Source organism: Myxocyprinus asiaticus, chromosome 7, assembly GCF_019703515.2.
Source record: "Myxocyprinus asiaticus isolate MX2 ecotype Aquarium Trade chromosome 7, UBuf_Myxa_2, whole genome shotgun sequence".
In the NCBI taxonomy this organism is placed as follows: Eukaryota; Metazoa; Chordata; class Actinopteri; order Cypriniformes; family Catostomidae; genus Myxocyprinus; species Myxocyprinus asiaticus.
This window is the reverse complement of record NC_059350.1, coordinates 16,480,005-16,501,888: the sequence shown is the minus strand read 5'-3', so window position 1 is coordinate 16,501,888 and position 21,884 is coordinate 16,480,005. Positions and strand designations below refer to the sequence as shown.

The window sequence follows — 21,884 nt, the reverse complement described above, 5'->3', positions numbered from 1 at the left end:
TCCCCTTCTCTCACCTCCAGATGAGCTCATAAAAAATAGGTTTCAGCAAGAGGAATTTCCTTTTAAATTCGATCACATAGACAGGAGGATAAAAAATGATCAGTGGGACTGCAGCCAGTGTCCTTTTTTAAAAGGGTGTTGATCATGCTTCAATGAGTAAAAAGTTAACCTTTTGTAAATGAAAATTGATTTTCTCTGTAGCATGATAATATGGGCCTGCAGTGGGCTTGTCAGAGAGGTGCTGAACCACTTCAGTGGTGTCATAACAGCTGTCTGGCAACCGAGGCAGTTCATTACCCTGTCAGAATTGACTTAGCATACAATGAGTTGCTTCTTTTAATGAAAGTATGGACAGGTGATGTCAAAACCATTGACGTCACCTTGGCGACATGCAGAGTGAGAGCCAAATCCTTTCTGTTTGATCCCAGAGTGATTTTGACTCTGTATAACTTTATAAGCAAAGTTTTAAATGTAAATATATAAATTGGAGGATGGCCAATTGCATGGGTGTGCACAACCTCATCCATGCATGTGTATTTGTGTTAATGGCCATCCAGCAGTGTAAAGAAAGCTCTAAGTGAAACGTCTGGCTGCTAATTGGTGGTAATAATGCTCTGATTGGTTCATTAAGGCTGAGTAAGCTTAGATGCAGGTTTTTGTTAATCACGCATCTGGCACTCCTTTAATTAAGGGGGTGGGGTGGGGTGGGGGGGGGGGGTTTGGGGGGGTCTGAATGTCTGCTAATTTCTACAGACTGTCTCCTCAATTAGTGCTTTTCTCTTTCTCCCACCCTTTCTTTCTCTGTCGCTCCCTCACACACTTTCCTTCTTCTCCCCAGATACCCTCACAGAGTGTCCACACAATTGCCATGGTAACGGAGACTGTCGCTCTGGAACATGCCATTGTTTCCCAGGGTTCCTTGGACCTGATTGCTCACGAGGTGTGCTCTCCTGTCGCATACACACACACACAAACAGTCACACATGACTCTCCAGAGAAATAAACAGCCAAGATTTTCATTTGAGCAGTTGGCTAGCAGGCGTTTGGCGGGACTCAATTCCCAAGCTTCATTGGCTTCTTATTACCTGCAGGGTGCAACAATTACAATTATTTCCATGGTATTGTGATTGTATTTTATTTATTCTGTATTTGCTTTTCCCTTCTGTGGCTCATTCTGGTAAAAAAAATAAAATAAAAATGACTCATTAATACTAATGTAAGAAACGGACCATAAATAAATCTGCACATTCCTGTACACTAAAAAATATATCACCTGTTGGATTGTAATGATTGTCATACTACTTCCATGGCCATTTTTTCTCTTTCAATGTTACCATTAGTTTTTTGTATTCTCTTTCAAAGCTGCCTGTCCAGTATTGTGCAGTGGCAATGGTCAGTACTCCAGGGGGCGCTGTCTTTGCTACAGTGGCTGGAAGGGGACAGAGTGTGATGTTCCTAGCAACCAGTGCATCGACATTCACTGCGGCGGTCACGGGATCTGCATCATGGGCACCTGCGCCTGCAATACAGGCTATAAAGGAGACAACTGTGAAGAAGGTCAGGGTTAAATACTATATACACAAGCCCACACTATATTTCTCTGTGTGGGCTTGTTTTTTATCTTTATATATGCTGACATAGGGTCAGTTAATCAAAACTAAATGGATCTTAGTTATCCATTTGTCACTGATATAGAAACTGCATCATTCAAATACAGTAAAATACCCATCAATTGTTCATTATTGGACAATATCAGCTAATTGCTTATTATTTCTTAGGACTCTTCTTATAGGTGCACTAAGAATAAAATTGTATACTCACATGAGTTGAAGACTCCAGTCATACGAGTGACCTAATAAAAGCTGTATTATTTTGCATGGAGTTGTTCGGCCTCATGGGGGCCACCATGTTGAGATCACGTTACCAACCAAATACTTCTTGCTTTATCTCAGTAACCCCTCTATTATCTGACAATTTTGCTTGTGGATTAAATGAATAATGTCTGACTGTTAATATCACATTTGTACAATGGCATAGGTAACCAAAATAATTGTTTTTGCATAATGCTGCATCTATACCACTAGGTGTCAGTATAATTCCAAGACAACTGACATATCAGCCATCGCAATATAAACAAAAATCTACCAAGTGCACTTTTAAGATAGAAGGTCTTAAACCTCAAGCAGTTCCTCCATCAGTGCTCTAATGCAAGGATCTTCAACAGGGGGTCCGCAAATTATTGTTTGATCCACCATTGATGGCATTTGTAATAATCACTCACTCGCACGCGAGCAACAGCGAGAGACAGGAGTATCAATTATCGACATGTAGAAGTCCTTCACAGCTGCATGCCAAATCTTAAAGTGTGACTAAACAGCGCTAGTCAGCAGAAGCGCACAGCCTGGACAAATCCTTCACACGACCACTGCTTATCACAAGCCGCTCAAATCGCGACACACATCAGGTTCAACAGCACTGCAGTGGAGGGTCGCGTGAGTAAACACGTCTGCTTTGCGTTGGTCATGCTGTGCGGTTGAGCAGATGACAGCGTGCTTTCAGAACAATAGCGTACTTGCCTGGTGTAAATAAATAGTTACCACTGAGATTATAAAGCTGGCATACAGGGTCCTTGACGTTCCACACACACAAGAACGTGACTCTCAAATCAACATAATTAAAGGTGCACTCAGTCATTGTTTTCCTCATTACAAATTTTTACTCAATGAAATCAACCGTAGTTTTAAAATGTATGTATAAAATCGATCACTCACATGAGATGAAGACTCCATTTTAGTAAATTTATAAAAGTTGTTTTATTCTGCATGGACAGGGTCTGTCTGTTTCTGTTTCTGTCTGTCTGTCTGTCTGTCTGTCTGTCTGTCTTTTTCTTTCTTTTTGGAGGTTTGGCACAGGGATTTACAGTGGAATTTAAAAATGTCACTTCATGTCAAAAATGTTGCATACCCCTGCTGTACATCCTTGCTGAAAAGACCAGCTAAAACCAGCTTAAGCTGGTTGGCTGGTTTAGCTGGTTGCCAAGCCTAGCCAGGCTGGTCAGTTAGCTGGTTTCAGATGGGGTTTGAACACTTTTTAGCTGGTCAGGCTGGGAGACCAGCCAAGACCACCCTGACCAGCCAAGACCACCCTGACCAGCTAAGACCAGCCTGACCAACTAAGACCACCCTGACCAGCCTGACTAGCTAAGATCAGCATGACCAGACTGACAAGCTAAGACCTGCCTGACCAGCTAAAAAAAAGGGTTCAAAATCCCTTTAAAACCAGTCTGACCAGCTATGACCAGGCTGGGCAACCAGCTAAAACTAGCCAACAAGCTTATGCTGGTTTTAGCTGGTCTTTTCAGCAGGGCAGCATTTAATGATGATTTTAATGGCTTTGCAATGTAGACATCATGAAGTATACATACAATAATTTGTTAGCCTACCATCCACATTTATTTAGGCATAAAATGCAACACTCAATTTTATACAATATGTAACGGGGTCCCGGCTCCATCTCTCTACCCAACAAGGGGTCCTTGGCCTGAAAATGGTTGAAGACCCCTGCTCTAATGCATTGATTCCCAACCGGTGGTACGTAAGCAGGTGCCTGAGGGTACACAAAATAATTGAATTTTGCTCTGTTTAACATATAAAACAAAATGTATGACCTAAAAAGTAATAGGGTTCCTGTGTAAAATACAGGTTTCTCAAATAATCATGATCTTCATTTGAACGATCTCGATATCTATTCTTAAATACCAAAATCGATCCTTTAGTATGAAACATTCAGCTCTGAGATCCTTTCACTATGTGTTGAGAGGAAAAGTTTGTTTTGATTCGTTCTGTGTGATGTGTGTCCAAAGACGAGATCCATGCAATTCATTTTTGATTGAATAATGTTTCTTTTAATATCCTTTCTGTTCTCTACAGTTAGTTGTTGATGAAAGCAACACAAATAGAAACATTAAATTCTAATAAAGAAGACATACTACTTCATGCTCGTTAAAATGCACTCATCCACCAAAACAAAAAAGCACTTGTTCTACATTTCAATGTAAATCCTTGTAAATAATACAAATTATGCATATAAACAATAAATATGCAGGCCTAGTAATACAATTATGAAAAACTAGCAATAAAATAGTTTTTACCAAGTTAAAAGTTCACCTGTTTAATTAACATCATTAGTCTGTTCTAAGTGCAAATTTCACAGCTTATTTTATTATAATATTAATGATAGCGTTAAGTGATATTTAGCCTTTGGTACACATCTATGGTTTTGTGTTGATGAAGGTATACTTGAGCCTTACTGTTGGTGTAGTAAAAAAGGTTGGGAAACACTGCTCTAATGTTCAAAAACGTTTTTGTTTTTTTGTTGTTGTGAATAGTTTTGCAGGGTTTTTCAGCAGTGTTCCCCTTACAGAGATGTTGAACATCTGAAGTCTGAGTTCATAAGAGACCCATCAGAAGCCCTAATGGAAGCGTTTATCTAGCACTGCTATTTTCAGTCTTCTTGCCATTAAACCCCACTGCATTACATCATCAAAGATGCACAAGATAATGTGTTATCAGTGTTATCACTGATTACCCACTGGTTCGAGGGGATTCATTTTTTTCTTTCTCCAGAAGTGTTTGAAAGCTCCGTCTCTACAGACACAGACAGGCTTTTCACTAGACCTGATAAAAGGAGAGAGAGAGAGGGGGGGGGGTTCTGAGTGTTTGAGAGAGAAAAAAATCTGTCCGGTTCATATCGCCTTTCAGCATCACTTTGCTTAATGTGGAACCCAACGCCTTGTCTGTAGCCATCAAAAGGGGCTTTTTCTGTTTGTGACCTTCTTTGATAATCTACTGTCCCTGCAATAATCATTATCCATGAGTTAATAGTTCAATATTCCAGAAACAATTGCCATTCTCCACTTCACAGAGCAAATAATTGCAATGATGTCCCCGCTGATGCGCAGGTCTCTTAGCCATCAGCGCACAGCCTTGTTTGTACCGCAAATGGAAAAAAATGCTAGATTAGAATTGATTTGCGGACTTAATTGGCAAAATTAGCTTTGTGCATAGTGCTTATGTTACCATGACTCGGCACGTAGAGTACAAAGTGTGCTGTGTTTATTTATTTATTTGCTTGTAAGACAGAAGGATTTCATTCCTGCAGTTCGATCGTAATGATTTAGCACGACCAACAAATACAAACACATACATTTCCATTCCCAGAGAGTAAGAGATACAGCCTAAAGCAATTTAGGCAGGCAACTCTATTTTCTGGTCATGAATTCAGAATCAGAATCAGAATCAGCTTGTATGCTTACACATACAAGGAATTTGTCTTAGTGACAGGAGCTTCCAGTGTACAACAATACAAAAACAATACAAAAACAGCAGCAAGACATAGATAATAATAAAAACTAAAAACTAATTATACACATACGTACAGACACACACATATATACATACACACATACACATGGGAAGTGCAAATCTAATACAATCTGTTATGTACAGTGCAAATACAAATCTGTTATGTACAGTGCAAATATTTTGTTTTTGTTTTTTCAGAGGAATGAAATGGCAGAAGAGGTTGGATGTGTTGGATAAATATAAGAAAGACTAAACTGTGTATTGCACATAGTTATTGCTCAATGGGGCAATTTAACTGTTCATGAGATGGATAGCCTGGGGGAAAAAACTGTTCCTGTGCCTGACTATTTTGGTGCTCAGAGCTCTGAAGCGTCGCCCAGAAGGCAACAGTTCAAAAAGGTAGTGGGCAGGGTGAGTGGGGTCCAGAGTGATTTTTCCAGCCTTTTTCCTCACTCTGGAAGTGTATAGTTCTTGAAGGGGGGACAGGGGGCAACCAATAACCCTCTCAGCAGTCCTAACTATCCTTTGTAGTCTTCTGATGTCTGATTTCGTAGCTGAACCAAACCAGACAGTTATTGAAGTGCAGAGGACAGACTCAATGACTGCTGAGTAAAACTGTATCAGCAGCGCCTGTGGCAGGTTGAATTTCCTCAGCTGGCGAAGGAAGTACAACCTCTGCACAATGGAGTCAGTGTGGGTCTCCCACTTCAGGTCCTGTGAGATGGTAGTGGCCAGGAACCTGAATGACTCCACTGCTGCCACAGTACTGTTTAGAATGGTGAGGGGGGTCAGTGTTGGGGTGTTTCCCCTAAAGTCCACAATGATCTCCACCGTTTTGAGCATGTTCAGCTCAAGGTTGTTTTGACTGCACCAGACAGCCAGCTGTTCAATCTCCCTTCTGTATGCAGACTCATCGTTATCTAGGATGAGGCCGATGACTTGGCCTGTTTGTCAATCAATCAAAATTATAGCCCCATCATCTCCCACACAAGCGCAAGAATTAAGGGTTACTGAACCTCAGCCCTCTCCCAGATACACACAAACAAACACACACATCTGCACAGTAGCCCCTATGGTGTTTTAAAAGGATTGCATAGTTCCATCTCACTCCCAGAATCCAACCCTGCTTGCGCCTCATTCCCCTACCTAAAAACTGCTTTCCCATCTGTAGACTTCTCCCAATGAGACCTTCAACACATTCTTTGAGAGCACATTGAACGGCATATGGATCATGCCTCAGTACATGTACCGTCTGATTTTGCTTATGATGTGTGTGAGAGGAAACTGGAATAAGGGAATTTTCAAAGGTCATATAATGTGAACCCCACATTAGAAAACATTTTAAAGTCAGCAAATGATTGATTCCAGTGAGATGAGAGAATTTTAGACAGTTGAGTGTATTGACATAGCCCATATGTTTTGTAAAAGTAATATGTGACCCAAAAATGAGAAATCTGTCATTATTTGCTCACCATAATGTCACTCTAAACCTGTAGTACTTTCTTTCTTCCGTGGAACACACAAAAGGTTGATTTTTAAAAAGTCTTCACAGGGTTTAACATAAAGACTGTCAAGGGAATCTTGACTGCTTAAAAGTAATCAGTATGACTCATGCACTATATTCCAAGTATTTTGAAACGTTACAATCACTTTGTGTGATGAACAAAACAAAATTTAAATTGTTATTCACTCTCAAAGCAAATCATGTTAATAAAGTAAAACTAAATATGGCGGCTACATCGATAACGTCAAACACTGGTTCTGATCGCGTCTCATGACCAAACATCATAGTGTCATGTTTCACAGAAGAAAGTAAGTCATATGAGTTTTGGATGACATTAGGGTGAGTAAATATGTTAACATTAGTTAATGCATTATAAACCATGAACTAGCAATAAACTTGTAAATGTATACATTTCTGTAAAAAAAAAAAAAAAAAAAAAAAAAAAGTGTTCATTGTAAGTTCATGCTAACTAATGCTTTTATTAATGTTTATGAATAGAACCTTATTGTAAAGTGTAACTGAATTTACATTTTTGTGTGATCTATTCCTTGAACAATATCATACACTTGAAGGACATACTCCACTATGCATGGCTTGCTAAACAACAAATTTTTGTTCTTCTCAAACACACAGTGGACTGCCTGGACCCCTCCTGTTCATCTCACGGTGTTTGTATTCACGGCGAATGCCACTGCAATCCAGGTTGGGGTGGTACCAGCTGCGAGATCCTTAAGACTATGTGCCCAGACCAGTGCTCAGGACATGGAACCTACCAGAAGGAAAGCGGCACTTGCACCTGCGACGCCAACTGGACTGGGCCTGACTGCTCCATCGGTACTGTTCCTTAAGTTCTGAACCCTGTTTACCTTTACCAATACACTCACCTCCTCAAGATGTTGTTCTTTTTACTTGCTTAAGTTATTTTTCCGATACTCTGAAGACTGCTTATTGTCTTGTTTTTTAAAGATATTAACAGCCTGTCATTTCATATTTTCTCCCCTTTGTTGAATCCGTCAGCAGACCATCTCAAAGGCAGATTTTTATTAACCTTAAGTACACCATCATTATGAGATATCTCTCAATCCATCAAAAGCCCAGTCCCTATGTTTTTCTCCACTACTGCTGTGGTATAGTATGTGTGGGCACGTCTTTTTGTGACGATACTGTAATAAGAGCAATATTGGACTTCTAATGTTTTAGGACTCAATCATAGTCGGCCTTTTAGTTATAGAGTGCTATTTTCCCAGCAGCAAACTGTGTCTAATGAAAATACTGTTTCACCCAAGAGCCCTACACAGAAATCTCACTGTCACTGCATCTGTGAATCTTCAGTTAGTGTAGCGTTAATGAATGAATGTCCTCAGAGTTCATCCAGGAACGCTCCTCAGGGCCATAGCCCTCCCAGTCAACCAAATATTGGAGAGTCTGACCCCGGCATTGAGAGTCCAGGAGCTTGTGTACGCGAAAGGCCTTCTCTCCATCAATGAGGAATGGAAGGGTTCTCTGGGGGTCTTGAGAGACTTCCTCTCTCGGAGGCGCTGCAGATTTGAGCAAGGAGACATGAAAGGTGGGGGAAACACGGAGTTGCAGGTTGAAGGACACAGGATTGATTTGATGAATGATTTTGAAAGGACCAACATACCTGGGACTTAATTTCTTGCACGGGAGCCGGAGACGAAGATCTCGGGTTGACAGCCAAACCCACTGCCCTGAAGCATAGTTGGGGCCAGGCCGCCAATGGAGATTGGCCTGCTCTCTCTGTCGGAGGATAGCATGTTGTAAGGGGATGTGTGCTTGATCCCAGATAGCCTCACTGCGCTGCATCCAGTCGTCGACTGCAGGTACATTGGACGGTTCCCCAGACCAAGGAAAGAGTGGGGGTTGAAAACCTAGGATGCACTTGAAAGGAGTGGTTCCAGTGGCTGGTTTGAACAGGGAATTTTTAGCATATTCGGCCCAGGGAAGGAAGCAGCTCCAGTCGTGCTGATTCATTTAACAGTATGTGTTCAGCTTGTCCATTAGATTTAGGGTGATATCCAGAGGTTAGACTCACGTTGACATTGAGCAATTTGAAGAATACAGACCAGACTCGGGAGGTGAATTGAGGACCATGGTTGGAGACAGGGTCTTCTGGTAGACCATTATTTTAATTAATAAGTGGAAGACATACTGGAACAGGTTCTCAGCACATTCCATAGACGAGGGGAGCTTGGGCAGAGGGATGAATCTACAGGCCTTAGTAAAACGATCCACCATGGTTAAGATGGTAGTGAAACCCTGGGAGTTGGGTAAATCCATGACAAAATCCTCGACAAGGGACAGGCAGGGGCTGAAGGAGACCAGATGGAAGCTGTCGAACAGATTTAGAGGTGGCACAAACATTGCAATTTTTAACATAGTCAGCGACCTCTGTCGCTAGGTTCTCCCACCAAAACCGGTTTTGCACTAACCTGCAAGTAGCTTGTGCACCTGGATGCCCGGAGCAGGCTGAGTCATGAACCCACTGAAGAACTCTGTTGCGCAAGGATCTGGGAACAAAGACTTTATCAGGAGGGCAGTCAGTGGAACTGGGTTCTTGATTCTGAGCTTGGGTGATTTCAGCCATAATGTCCCATTGTATGGCAGCGACAAAGAGGGATGGTGGGATTATTGGGGTCACGGGGTTGTTGCCGTTAGTAGACCCATAAATGCGGGACAGGGCATCTGCTTTGGTGTTCATGGTGCCGGGTCGAAAGGTAATGGTGAAATCAAATCTGGAGAAAAACAGAGACCATCGAGCTTGATGGGGATTTAGTCGTTTAGCAGATTGAATGTATTCCAGGTTGCAATGATCCGTGATAACCACGAAAGGATGATGAGCTCCCTCTAAACAATGCCTCCATTCCTCGAAAGCCACTTTCATGGCTAAAATTTCATGGTTGCAGACATTGTAATTTCCCTCAGCAGCTGACAACTTGTGTGAGTAGAAGGCACAGGGATGGAGTTTGGCGGGAGATCCTTGTCGTTGAGAGAGCACTGCACCTACTCATGAATCAGAGGCATCCACTTCCAGTATGAAGGGTCGAGTGAGATCTGGATGATGGAGAATGGGTGCAGTCGTAAAGCGTCGTTTAAGATCATCGAAGGCTTCATGAGCAGAAGGTGTCCAGATCAGTTTCAGAGCTTTTCCACGGAGCAAAGAGGCGAGTAGAGCAGCAACTGAGCTGAAACCTCGGATGAAACATCAGTAGAAATTTGCAAAACCAAGGATGCGCTACAGTTCTTTGACAGACACGGGTAGTGGCCACTTCAGCACGGCTTGCAGCTTAGAAGAGTCCATGGTGTCTCTCTCTGGGGAGATGACATACCCCAGGAAAGAGATGGTTGATTTGTGAAACTCACATTTCTCCATCTTGGCATACAGTTGGTGTTGAACAAGGCGGTTGAGCACCACTCTGACGTGTTGAACACGTTCATCAAGGGAAGAAGAGTATATCAGAATATCATCAATGTAGTCAATGACCCATCTGCCAATAAGATCATGAAAAATGTCATTTACATAAGCTTGAAAGACAGATGGACTGTTGGAGAGTCCAAAAGGCATCACGTGGTATTCGTAGTGGCCAGTGTGTGTAGAAAAAGCAGTCTTCCATTCATCCCCCTCCCGAATGTGGATTAAGTTGTAGGCGTTACGAAGATCCAGTTTGGTGAAGATCTTGGCACATTGTAACTGCTCTAATGCTGCTGGTACCAGAGGGAGAGGATAGCGATACTTGGCCTCGGTAGTCAATGCATGGACAAAGACACCCGTCCTTCTTTCCTACGAAGAAGGAACCAGCAGAAACAGAAGTAGATGGTCGAATGAACTCTCTTTCTAAGGACTCCGATATGTACTCCTCCATAGCTTTAGTTTCAGGTTCTGATAAGGGGTATATTCGTCCGCGTGGAGGAGAGGTGCCCGGCAGAAGGTCAATGGCACAGTCTCAGGAACGGTGAGGAGGAAGTTGCATAGCCTTTGATTTGCTGAATGCCTCCTGGAGATCCGAATAATAATGTGGCAGAATCGACGTCTCCTTCTCAGCGAGGACAGTCGTGGTGCTTACAGGAGGAAGAGAGATGGGTTCAGGAAGGTTGAGGCAAGACTGGAAACAGGAAGCACTTCAACAAGTGGTTTGTCCATCTCTCCATGAGATCTCAGGGTTGTGAAGTCTCAGCCATGGCAGGCCAAGAACAATCGGGTTCTTAGGAGAATGAGTGACTAGAAATTGAATCTCCTCATAATGAAGAAGTCCTACTTGAAGACGGATGGGTTGGGTGATTTGTTGAATCTTGCCAGACCCCAGAGGTTGTCCGTCTAGTGCTGATGCATGCAAAGGAGGGACACAGGGAACAAAAGACAGGTTTAGATTTGTGGTGAGACCCAGGTCAATAAAGTTACCTGCAGCCCCTGAATATAAAATGGCAGATACATGGTGTTCATTATCTAGAACATGTAAATTAACTGAAACTTCAAACTGTTCATTTAGAATTAGGATTGAAAGTTCCAAACTCACCGCCACCTCCCCCTTCCTAGGGGGACGAGTAGGGCAGGCAGCCAGTAAATGTCCCAACTGTCCGCAGTAGATACACAATTTCTCCCGTAGATGACGTCTTCGTTCTATGGTAGAGAGAGAAGAAAGACCCACTTGCATGGGTTCATAATAACTGGTTGCAGCAATGTCAGAGTGAAGTGTCTGTAGAGAACTGTCTGGACAACGGGCTTTAATCAGGTTATCCAGACGAATGGCTAATTTGATGAATTCATCAAGAGATCTCCCCTCATCATGACATGCTAGTTCAGCTTGAAGATCAGGATTTAACCCCTGATGGAACAGTAGTTTCAAAGTGTCCTCCACCCACACTGTTTGTGCTTCTAGCATGCAAAAGGATAAGGAGAATTCAGCAGCAGACATCTTCCCTTGCTTTAAACATAATAGAAGTTCTCCCGGGTCCTTACCACCCTCAGAGTGCTCAAAAACCTCCCGTAAACGAGCTATGAAATGAGACAAAGAGCATTTTATAATGTTCTCACAACTCCATACCGCAGTAGCCCAGTCTAGTGCTTTTCCTGACAGCAGAGATATGATAAAGGAAGCACGAGCTTCATCATTGGGATACATTTGAGGTAGTTGAGATAAAAAGAGTTCACATCGCAAGAGAAATCCTTGACACTTACTGGGTGATCCGTCAAACTTCTCAGGAAGCGAGAGTCGAGGATTAACAGCAGCTGTAGATTGCATTGTGCTGCTGGCTGAGTTGCTTGTGGAAACTCTCATCGGAGATACCTGCGGTTTTGGCTGCACGGATTTAAAGAGCTCTTTCGTGATAGAGGTGAGCTTGCACAGCTGCTGATGGTGACTGGTAAGCATTTCTGCTTGTGCTGCAAAAAGCTTGTGTAACTGTTGGAAGGCTGCTGGATCTAAGTTGGGCGAAGTCTTCTGTAGCGAAGACGCCAGGGCATTTGTGTTAAGATCCATGTGCAGTTTAATAACGGTACAACAAAGTAGCAATTAAAAGGATAAACGACAAAACAGGCAAGGGTCCGGTACACAGGAGACAGTCCAAGAAATGCAAACCAAGTAAATCCGAGAGACAGAGGGGTAATCCAGTAAACAGGCAAAAGGTCCAAAAACTCACAAGCAGGCAGGGAAATACAATAAACAGGCAGGAGTCAAAAACACAGGAAGAACAGGAATGGCAATTACACTCAGAACTGCAGACTAGGCAGAACACGACTTCACACTGAATGCAGGTAAACAGAGAATTTAAATAGTCTGGGATAATATGAAACAGGTGAGTGAGTAATCAGTCTGAGCGGGGGATTATGGGAAATGTAGTTTGTGAAGGGAAAGCTAGAATTCCGGAGATGAAGACCTCTGGCGGTGTTCTGGAGAGATAGCAGACATTGCAGGTGTAACAATAATAAATTAAAAACATTTAAAATGGAAATATAATTTTTAAATAATTTTCTAATATATTTTTTCATTATGTTTTTATATATATATATATATATATATATATAATATATATATATATATATATATATATATATATATATATATATATATATATATATAGTATATTATTTTAACATTTTTATATAAAATATATATATTATGTATTATTTTATTTCATAATTTAATTAAAATTATGTATCAATGTAAACAGTAATTTTATATGTTACATTTTTTATATTTTTCATTAAAAAACAATAGACATTTATAAATTCATTTACTTTTTTAACTGTTCCATCAGAGGCCATTTTTATTCTTTCCACCAACCACTGAAGTGCACTCTGTATAATGTATACCAGTGTTTCTCAACCTTTTTGGTTCCGAGGCCCACCTAATTGTCCAAGACAATACTCCAAGCCCCCGAAACTTGGAGTGTTAGTAGATTAAAATACATATGATGATTAATTTCCGGATTCCAGACATTTCAGTAACTGTCAGTTTATGTGTTGTAGGCTTACATCGTGATTTTAGCTTATTGTTACTGTATTTTAATAGAACTTTTAAGGGTTTTATTTTTATAATTTTAAGTCATTTTGGGGCCCCCTTGGAAGTTTGCTGAGCCCCCCATTCCCCTGGTTGAGAACCACTGCTGTATACTGCAAAGGCAGCAGTTTTCAATTTCCGGACACAGCCAAAGAGAGAGATAGAGAGAGCAGGCAATGTAACAGTGACACACTCAGGCACTTAGTGTGCACACTCTGGCAGCGACTCGTGGAAAGAGAAGAGAGTAATCCAGATTGATATAGTACAGTTGCAGCAGCCTAAGAGTTAGAGGCAGTTTACGGCTCAAGCCGTCAGTTTTCCAGAAGCACTTCACAGCAGCTGCTTTCCATCTGTCTATGTGAACTTTTTCCTCTCTCTCTTTCAATCACACTCACGCTCCAAGGAAATGGAGGTTAACTTCAGGGGAGTCTCGTCTGAAGAAGACGCAAACACAGGCACCCACTCACACAAACACGCTTTGAAGGGGTGTGTCACTCCTGCCCAACTACAGAAGCCGTAATAACAGCACACAGCAGGGAAACCAACCACAAACTGGCACTCACCTGACCCAGTGGCTGATTTCTTCCCCATTTCTTCCCTTCTGTTGCCTTTTCTCGATACACTTTCACCAGCTCTGGCTGAATGTCATGTCATGGATTCACACCTTGTCAGGAAGCACAGCAGAAAGAGTCAAAGAGAGAGAAGGAGTTTAACAATACCACATCGCATGATTTTCTTTATCAGGGCTATGTGTCTTTCTCGTGCCTTCCTTGACAGGGTGTGTCAGAATGAGATGCTCTGGTGGAATGGTGTGTGGGCTGTTAAACTACAGCTTGCTGCAAGCCCGTCTGTCTTCATCCGCTATTCTGCCAAACCCACACACACAGAGATTCATCAAACAAATCCAAATCACTTTTAGACTCTTTTCAAAGGGAATCATTCAAAATGCGCCCGATGTTCCCTCGTCAGCTATTGTTGTCAGTCATGGAGGACAGCCTTCATTTATGCCTGGGCATGATAAAAGCGAAACTAGCTTCTATTGATAAAAATGGGTAATTTCTCTATGGTAGCTTCACGTTAAATCATTTCTCAATGCGGAATATTTTTCCTGTAAACAGTAATCATGCCAAAAATGTTTGAAGAGTGCAAATCTACGATAAGAAAAGATAATAAAACACTTCCATGATAGGCTTCTATCTCAGAAGTCATTCAAACGTGCTTTCAATGTTTGGCAGACCACACTGGAGTGTGTATACATTGATTTATTTAGGCTTGTCATTGTTTGCTTGCTGTTTGCTCCAAACGATGTGGGAGGCCCGTCTTCTGGGTCCGGGTGGAAAGTTCAGTGTGTCAATTCACATCCATGTCTGTACGCTCTGATCTCTCTTTCCCTCCCCCAAAACACACCTTTATCCAGCTCCCCTCCGCCAGAGTCTCCTCACGGAGCACACGCACACTCTACTGGGTCAGACAAGGTTGAGATATGTCATTGTTATGGGGTGTTGGGTGAGTAAAGGCAGACAGTCTCAGCCACACAGCCCACTCCACACAGCAGGGGTTCACAGTTATCTATTTCCTGTCACAAGTTTTTCACACTTACTTAGACGTGATGGTTCACAGGAATGTAACCTCTGATCCTGTTGTTTTGGGTAGGGAAGACTGTGTGCTTGAAAATGTGTTACCTGATTGTGGGAGACATGATCTTAGACATTAGGTATGTCGCTGTCCAGACAAAAATGTGAATTTAATTTTCTGTGTTGTTTGTGTTTGTGCGCAGAGGTATGTGCGGTGGACTGCGGTTCTCGCGGTGTCTGTATCAGTGGAAGCTGTCGCTGTGAGGAGGGCTGGACGGGTACAGTCTGTGATTTGAAAGCCTGTCACCCGCGTTGTACTGAACACGGCACCTGCAAGGACGGCAAATGTGAATGCCACCAAGGCTGGACCGGGGAGCACTGCACCGTCGGTAAGACACATACACACACACATTATCAGTTTGCTCACAAACATATGTATCTCTATCAATTCCTATATATATATTCATAGAAGAGTCAGTAATTGCATGTGGCTTGGGGCAGAAATGCCACCAAAAGTGAAAAAAATTCCCCAGATATTTAAAACGTTTGCCCTGTAAATGTCCAGACTGGAAATTAGTTTTATTTAATTGATGTATTTGACATAAATGGAGGAAATGCTGTGTGTTTTATGGTTTATAAATAAAGTCCAGAGGGCAAATATTGCCACTTAACCAAAAAAGTTAATTTCTGGCACTGATACATACTGTTATGTTTTGATGTTTTCAAGCTGGCATTGACGCTTTGACGTCTTATTAAGGTGTATCTCATCTTTGAACTTGTTTGATCAGATATTCCTTTTGTCTTTCTGCCTTTCCTCCACGTGTTTTGACTGTTCTACTCTAACCTTCTGCCTCCACAGGAAGGGGGCTGCTGGTGTTTGTTCTGTTTTGTACCTTCCACCTGACCTTTGCTTGCTATCAAAGGCTTGACATTTTCATAGCAGTTGATGCAGGTTTCCACAGGGGAGAACCTTTTTTTGAAAATCACTGGTTTCTTCATCGGGGCCAAATGATAGCAATGTCTGCTTAAACAAGCAGTAAACTCTGTTCATTAGTTAAATCTAAGAATGAAACAAGAGATAAACTAAGCAAAAATGGCTTTGGTGCTGGTCTTATGAAAGAAAAGAAAATAAATTTCATTTTTGGTTAATCTTTCCCTTTAAGACTACACCAGCTCAGTTCTGTACTCAAAAGTCTGCATATTGTTTAACCGTCAGTCACTAAATCTGGTCATGTTGTTAGTATGTTGGTTACATCCTCCACCAGCTCAACTCTCAGCAGGGTACGTCAGCTGCTCTATTACTCAACACGAGCGATCGAGGTACGCAGCCTTGTTAGCAGGCAGGCCTGTTTCACCGGGCAGCTTTATGTGAATCTGGCCAGCATTAAGCTGTTTGTCTTCCAAATTAGCACAGTTAGCATGTAATTCTGTCTTGCTCTTCTGTTCGGGCCAGCCACCCATACACCACTACCCTGGACTCCACATTTTGAGCCTTTCAGACTTGGATCACTTCATGACCTTGTTGGTCTTAGTTTAAAGATTATAAATAGCTATATATAATACAGTGTTTAGAAGACTTACATTTTTAAATTAAATGTCACTGACTTTTTTAATGGATTGGTCAATTTGACTGTTTCATTAAAGTGTTTATGCACTTGAATGAATTTCTGTGTGTTTTAATAGGCCAACAAAAAAGTCTCAGGTTTTGTGTACTTTGTGTGTGGCCCTCTAAACTTAGGATGGCTAGATAAATCTCTTTAGGCCAAGGTTGGTACTTTGTCTGCCTGTGCTGACTACATGCATTGCAGGGGGTGGTGTTTGTGTGTGTGCGTGCATGTGTATTTGAGAGAGCTCAAGAGGGAGCTAAAAGAATTATGGTACCTCATACATCATATGTGTCAGACTGAGATAAGGGGCCTCTTGGCTCCACGTAGGGGTGTGTGTTTGTGCGTGTGTGTGTGTGTGTGTGTGTGTGACCTTCTCTGTCCCTCTACACCTACTCACTCTCATTAGACCTCTTCACAGTCTACACACTCAGATCTCCTCTGCATTACCACATACTTGCATCATCAAACTGACCGGCAGCATCGGGAAACTCCCAATATTCTGTTTCTTTTTGTTATAACATACATGAGAGTCTTTGGATTTAAATGGATTGTTCATCCAAAAATTAAAATTCTACCATCATTTACTCACCCTCATGTCATTCCAGATGTGTATGACTTTCTTTCTTCAGCAGAACATAAACAAAGATTTTTAGAAGAATATTTCAGCTTTGTAAGTCCATATAATGCAAGTGAATGGTAACCAGACCTTTTCAGCTCCAAAAAAGCATATAAAAGCAGCATATATAAACAACATACATTAAACCACTAGAGTTGTATGGATTACTTTTATGCTGCCTTTATGTGATTTTTGAGCTTCAAATGTCTGGCCACCGTTCACTTGCATTGAAATGATCTACAGAGCTGAAATATTCTTCTAAAAATCTTTGCTTGTGTTCTGCAGAAGAAAGAAAGTCATTCATATCTGGGATGGCATGAAAGTGAATAAATGATGAGAGAATTTTCATTTTTGGGTGAACTATCCCTTAAAGAGTAGTACTATCTTAAACTTTTATAAGTTTTGTTCTAAAATTGTTCTCTTTGCAAAATGTCATTGGTTTATGAACTAATAAGGCCAGTTTATAAATGTAAATAGATATAACAAATCAAAATGTGGCCTTGTAATGCTTTAATGGGTGGTTTGAAGCCAATAATTCAGTTCATAGTACATGGTGAATGTGGGCCAAATCCATTTTTTGTCAGCATGTCATACAGATATTATAATTTTTTTCTGAGCAGTATGAACACAAAACAAAATCTGTAAAATCTGATATGGGCCACTGTACTACTACCGCCAATACATCAGCAACCCTAAAATTATCCATCAAATCTCAGTTAATGCTTCAACATTAGAGCCGCACATATGTGCTACAGCACAAAGCTGTTGTCGTCATTCAGTACCAGCAGTGCCTTACACGAAATAAAAATGCTGGAATGCTGATAGTAAGTCAGTGAAAAGAAGTTGAAATACCAGATTTCAACATGATATATGAAATGGCAACATGAAATGGCAACCCATTTTGTGTTGTGACATTTCCAAATGAAACAGCACATTCAGTGAGATAAAAATATTATTATAAAAAATATATATTGAATTTATATGTTGGGAATTAATTATTAATTAAAAATTTTTAGTAAAATTTCTGTATTAGATTTTGATTCTCTCTTTGGAATAACACACTAATACATCATACACAATAATATAATAACCAGGAACGTATATTAAAAGAGTAATCTTTTCTTCCTCTTTTTTTGCTAACAAACAAGCAGTGTTAGCACATTAACTTCGCGATTTGGTTTGTTTGATATAGTGTCTGACAAATATAATGTTCTTGTTGTGCTTGTGTGAAAAAAAAAGTGTACATGTGCAGTTAACTTCACGCCAAATGTCTGTTCACATTGGTGACTAATATGAGTTGTAAATATAAATTTGAACAATTGAAGCAAAAACATTGAAAACAACTGCAAAAAACTATTCTGAAAGTTAATGCCTTTAGTGTGAACTTAGCCAAAAATCCAAGCCGATTTTGAAAAGAGATGACTGTTTGATTTAGCTTAGTGTTACACAGACCTGTTTATTCATTTGAAGAAGATTGGGGAGCTTTATGAGAGAGGGAAAAGCATGAGTGTGAAATATTTCTCAAGACACAGACACCCAAAACACACTTTCAGCCAAATGCACTTTCTCTTGTCAGAGGCAGCAATGATCTTTTCAGATGGTATGATTATTTCAGAGTTAGCTGAGAGTTGTTAACAGGCTCTTTGGAGCAGCTACACTAACTATGTCAAAGCCTGTTGCTGAGATGTGTGTTTCTGTCTATCTCTACATGCTTTGACCTCAAGTGTTGACTTTATTAAACAAGTTTGATGGTATAAAATAGTGTGGCATATAATGTGAATATACTGTATACTTCATTTTCTGGAACGTGAATGGACTCATGTGAGCATCGCTAATTTTCGCTGTAGCTTTCTTTGTAATAGCTGCTTAAAGACTCTTTATGACTTAGGAAACTGATTTGTTGTGTGGTGTGGCTGGTCAGAAGCCTTCCCTTGCCAGACATTTGAGATTTTTATTAAGACTTGTATGCTTCATTAGGCCTCGGGCCCTTCCAGATCATTCATCAGCAACACAACTCTTACTGTGAGAAAGGCATAGATTACAGCAAGCTGTGCACACACATCAATCAACCCTGCAGGAGCGGCTCTCTGTGTGTGTAGATACACTTGTGCATATTCATAAGGAGATATACCCACATACAAAATGCATACAAAATCATTTAGACAAATTTCTATAATATAAAAGTGCACAAACTGTGGCATGACAACTCATTTCAGACTTTTTTTCTATTTGTACAACTTCTTTCTACTTGAGTGTGGAAAGACTCAATTCTCAAAAACTGCTTTTCAAGGTTATTTTCAATAACATATTTCAAATCACCAATAAAATCTGATAACAGTGGTATCACAAAATTGTCTCTTTACATCAAATCAGGCTGAAAAGCTGTACACTGCAAAAACTTGTTTTCTTAATCAATATTTTTGATCAAAATCGTGTAAGAATATTGTATTCTGTTTTCAGAGTCCTGAATTAAATGTATTTTTCTAACCCCACTGGAAAATTGTTTTACCTGTTTTAAGTATATTTTAAACTTCACAAAAAAATCTATGCTTAACAAAAGCATTTTAAAGAAGAAAGTTGGTCTTAACATCTTAAGGATTTAACAGGAATACAAGACAAAAATATTGATAAAAAATTCTTCTTGCATTGTATTTTTCATGTTTGTTCAGCTAATTTACATTCACATTCTATTTACAGACTGATCACACTGTATATGGATGGTGCTGTTTTATACGTCAGTAATGTCCTGACTATACTTTGTGATCAGTTGACCATGAGTTGTGGTCACTTTGGTGAATTAAAGTACCAATTTCCAGCCGAAACAGCAAAATTCCAATTATTCCAAACTTTTGGCCACCAGTGTAAATGTTGAGTTTACCCGCACTAATGCAAATGCACTTTGAAACCTTTGACATACGCTACTTGATATAAAGTCATAGATTAAAAACAGCGTACTTTTATGCAATATTGAAATGACTGTCTTTCATAACCTCAGATTCTCTCATTATCACACACACGCATGCACACATGTGTACAGACTGTAGCATACACTACAGGTGCACAAATATGCACAAACTACATCATCTTAATCTTCAACGCCCTCAATCTTCCCTCACATCAATTCATGTCACATTCAGTGTTAAAGCCAAAACATAGCATGGACTGCACATCAAATCACTCTCCACACTTAATCATCTCAATCAGTAATTAATGAAATGCCCTTTCACAGCACATCAATCCAAATAGGCTCTTAAAGGGTTTCAGAAAGGCTGTTTCTCTGCTGAAAGCTGTAGATGGAAGGTGGTGGTGCTTGCAGTCCTGCCATTACAGTGGCAGTGGCGGCTGGCAGCCAGGTAGAGGGCTGACACGTTGCTAACATTTGATTGGTTCTGTGGGATTGATTGAGGTGCCCATGAGCATGATTAAAACAATTGTTTGGCCCTTATGTCAGACTGGCTTTACCTGCAGCTGTGGGGGCATGTATACCGCCATGTGGCTGTGCATAGCAATTAAGATAATGGAAATTATTATAGGCCCTCTCTCACACTCTTTCTCCTTAGAGGAGCGGTGACTGAACCAGGCTTGATACAATGTATAATTGTTTCCAGATTAATGTCACTTTAATCAGAGCTCTTTGAATGTGCACGTAAATAATGAAGCATTGATGTCCATAAAGGGATGATTGCCTTTTTCCCTCTCCCTCCATCTCTCCTTCACTCTCTTTCTCTCTCTATATATCTCCCCCTCAGGACCATCAGTGTAAATGAACAAAACTTTGTTGTAATTAAGCAGTAATTGGCTGCCCTCACTGGCAAGTTTCCAGCTTAGAGAGTGGGTTAGCTGATATTTTCATAACCCTCTGTGTAATATGGAGTTGATACACACCCCGATCTACCACAACTGTCCCTGTGTTTCAATCAGCTCCCTATGTCGTGAATCAGTATATCGTGAACATGAATTTGGGCACTGGTAAGGGTACTGATCCACTGAACATTGGGACACTTATTACTCAATCACTTGCAACACGTTAACGAGCTCGCGCATAGAAGCGCAGCTGTTATTAATCAGCACCATTGCTGAATAAATGGACACTATCATTCATTTTCGTTGAAGATATTCAAATATACAGTGTTATTATAACAGATAAATGGCATAAATAAAGAAATAAATATATATTGGAGTGCATTTTAAACCTTCTTTTAACAACTCAAATATTTAAAAGATTGTTTCACTTTCATGGTAATTATTAAGGAAAGACACAAACAACATCTCTTTTAAAGAGAAAATAAGGCTTGTACTTCATAGTTTTACACTTGTGCTCGTCTTTTAATGACTTGAGAGACTTCAAAAGACATGACGACGTTTCCAGTAAGGGAACATAGTGAGCAACGATGCTCCCTTGTTTTTACAGTGCATTGTGGGATTTTTTAGGGAGCGAATGTTTCAGTGCACTGGAACGATTTTGCGAATGAGACAGCCCTAAAAATGGCTGACTCCCTGATCAGTGCCCTGACTACTGATCTAGGGAACTGATTGAGATGCACCCTGTCTAAGCACTAGATTTCCCAGACATAACAATGAGTGTGTGGAAACGGGACATCCAAGGAATTTAATCAGAACGCACTCACTCTCTTCCCACATACACACCTCTCAGTCAGTCTCAACAACACACACATTTGCTCAATTAATACTATATACAAGAGTA

At 40.6% G+C, this 21,884-nt stretch overlaps 1 protein-coding gene across 1 annotated transcript in view; it reads left to right on the top strand.

Moving 5' to 3' along the window:
• The window catches only part of tenm3 (teneurin transmembrane protein 3), a 211,850-nt gene that overhangs the window by 121,429 nt on the left and 68,537 nt on the right, over window positions 1–21,884 (top strand). The window contains exons 8-11 of the mRNA XM_051702870.1: window positions 839–940; window positions 1,363–1,557; window positions 7,501–7,701; window positions 15,160–15,345. Coding sequence (XP_051558830.1) covers window positions 839–940; window positions 1,363–1,557; window positions 7,501–7,701; window positions 15,160–15,345 — 684 coding nt within the window. The remainder of the gene's footprint in view (window positions 1–838; window positions 941–1,362; window positions 1,558–7,500; window positions 7,702–15,159; window positions 15,346–21,884) is intronic.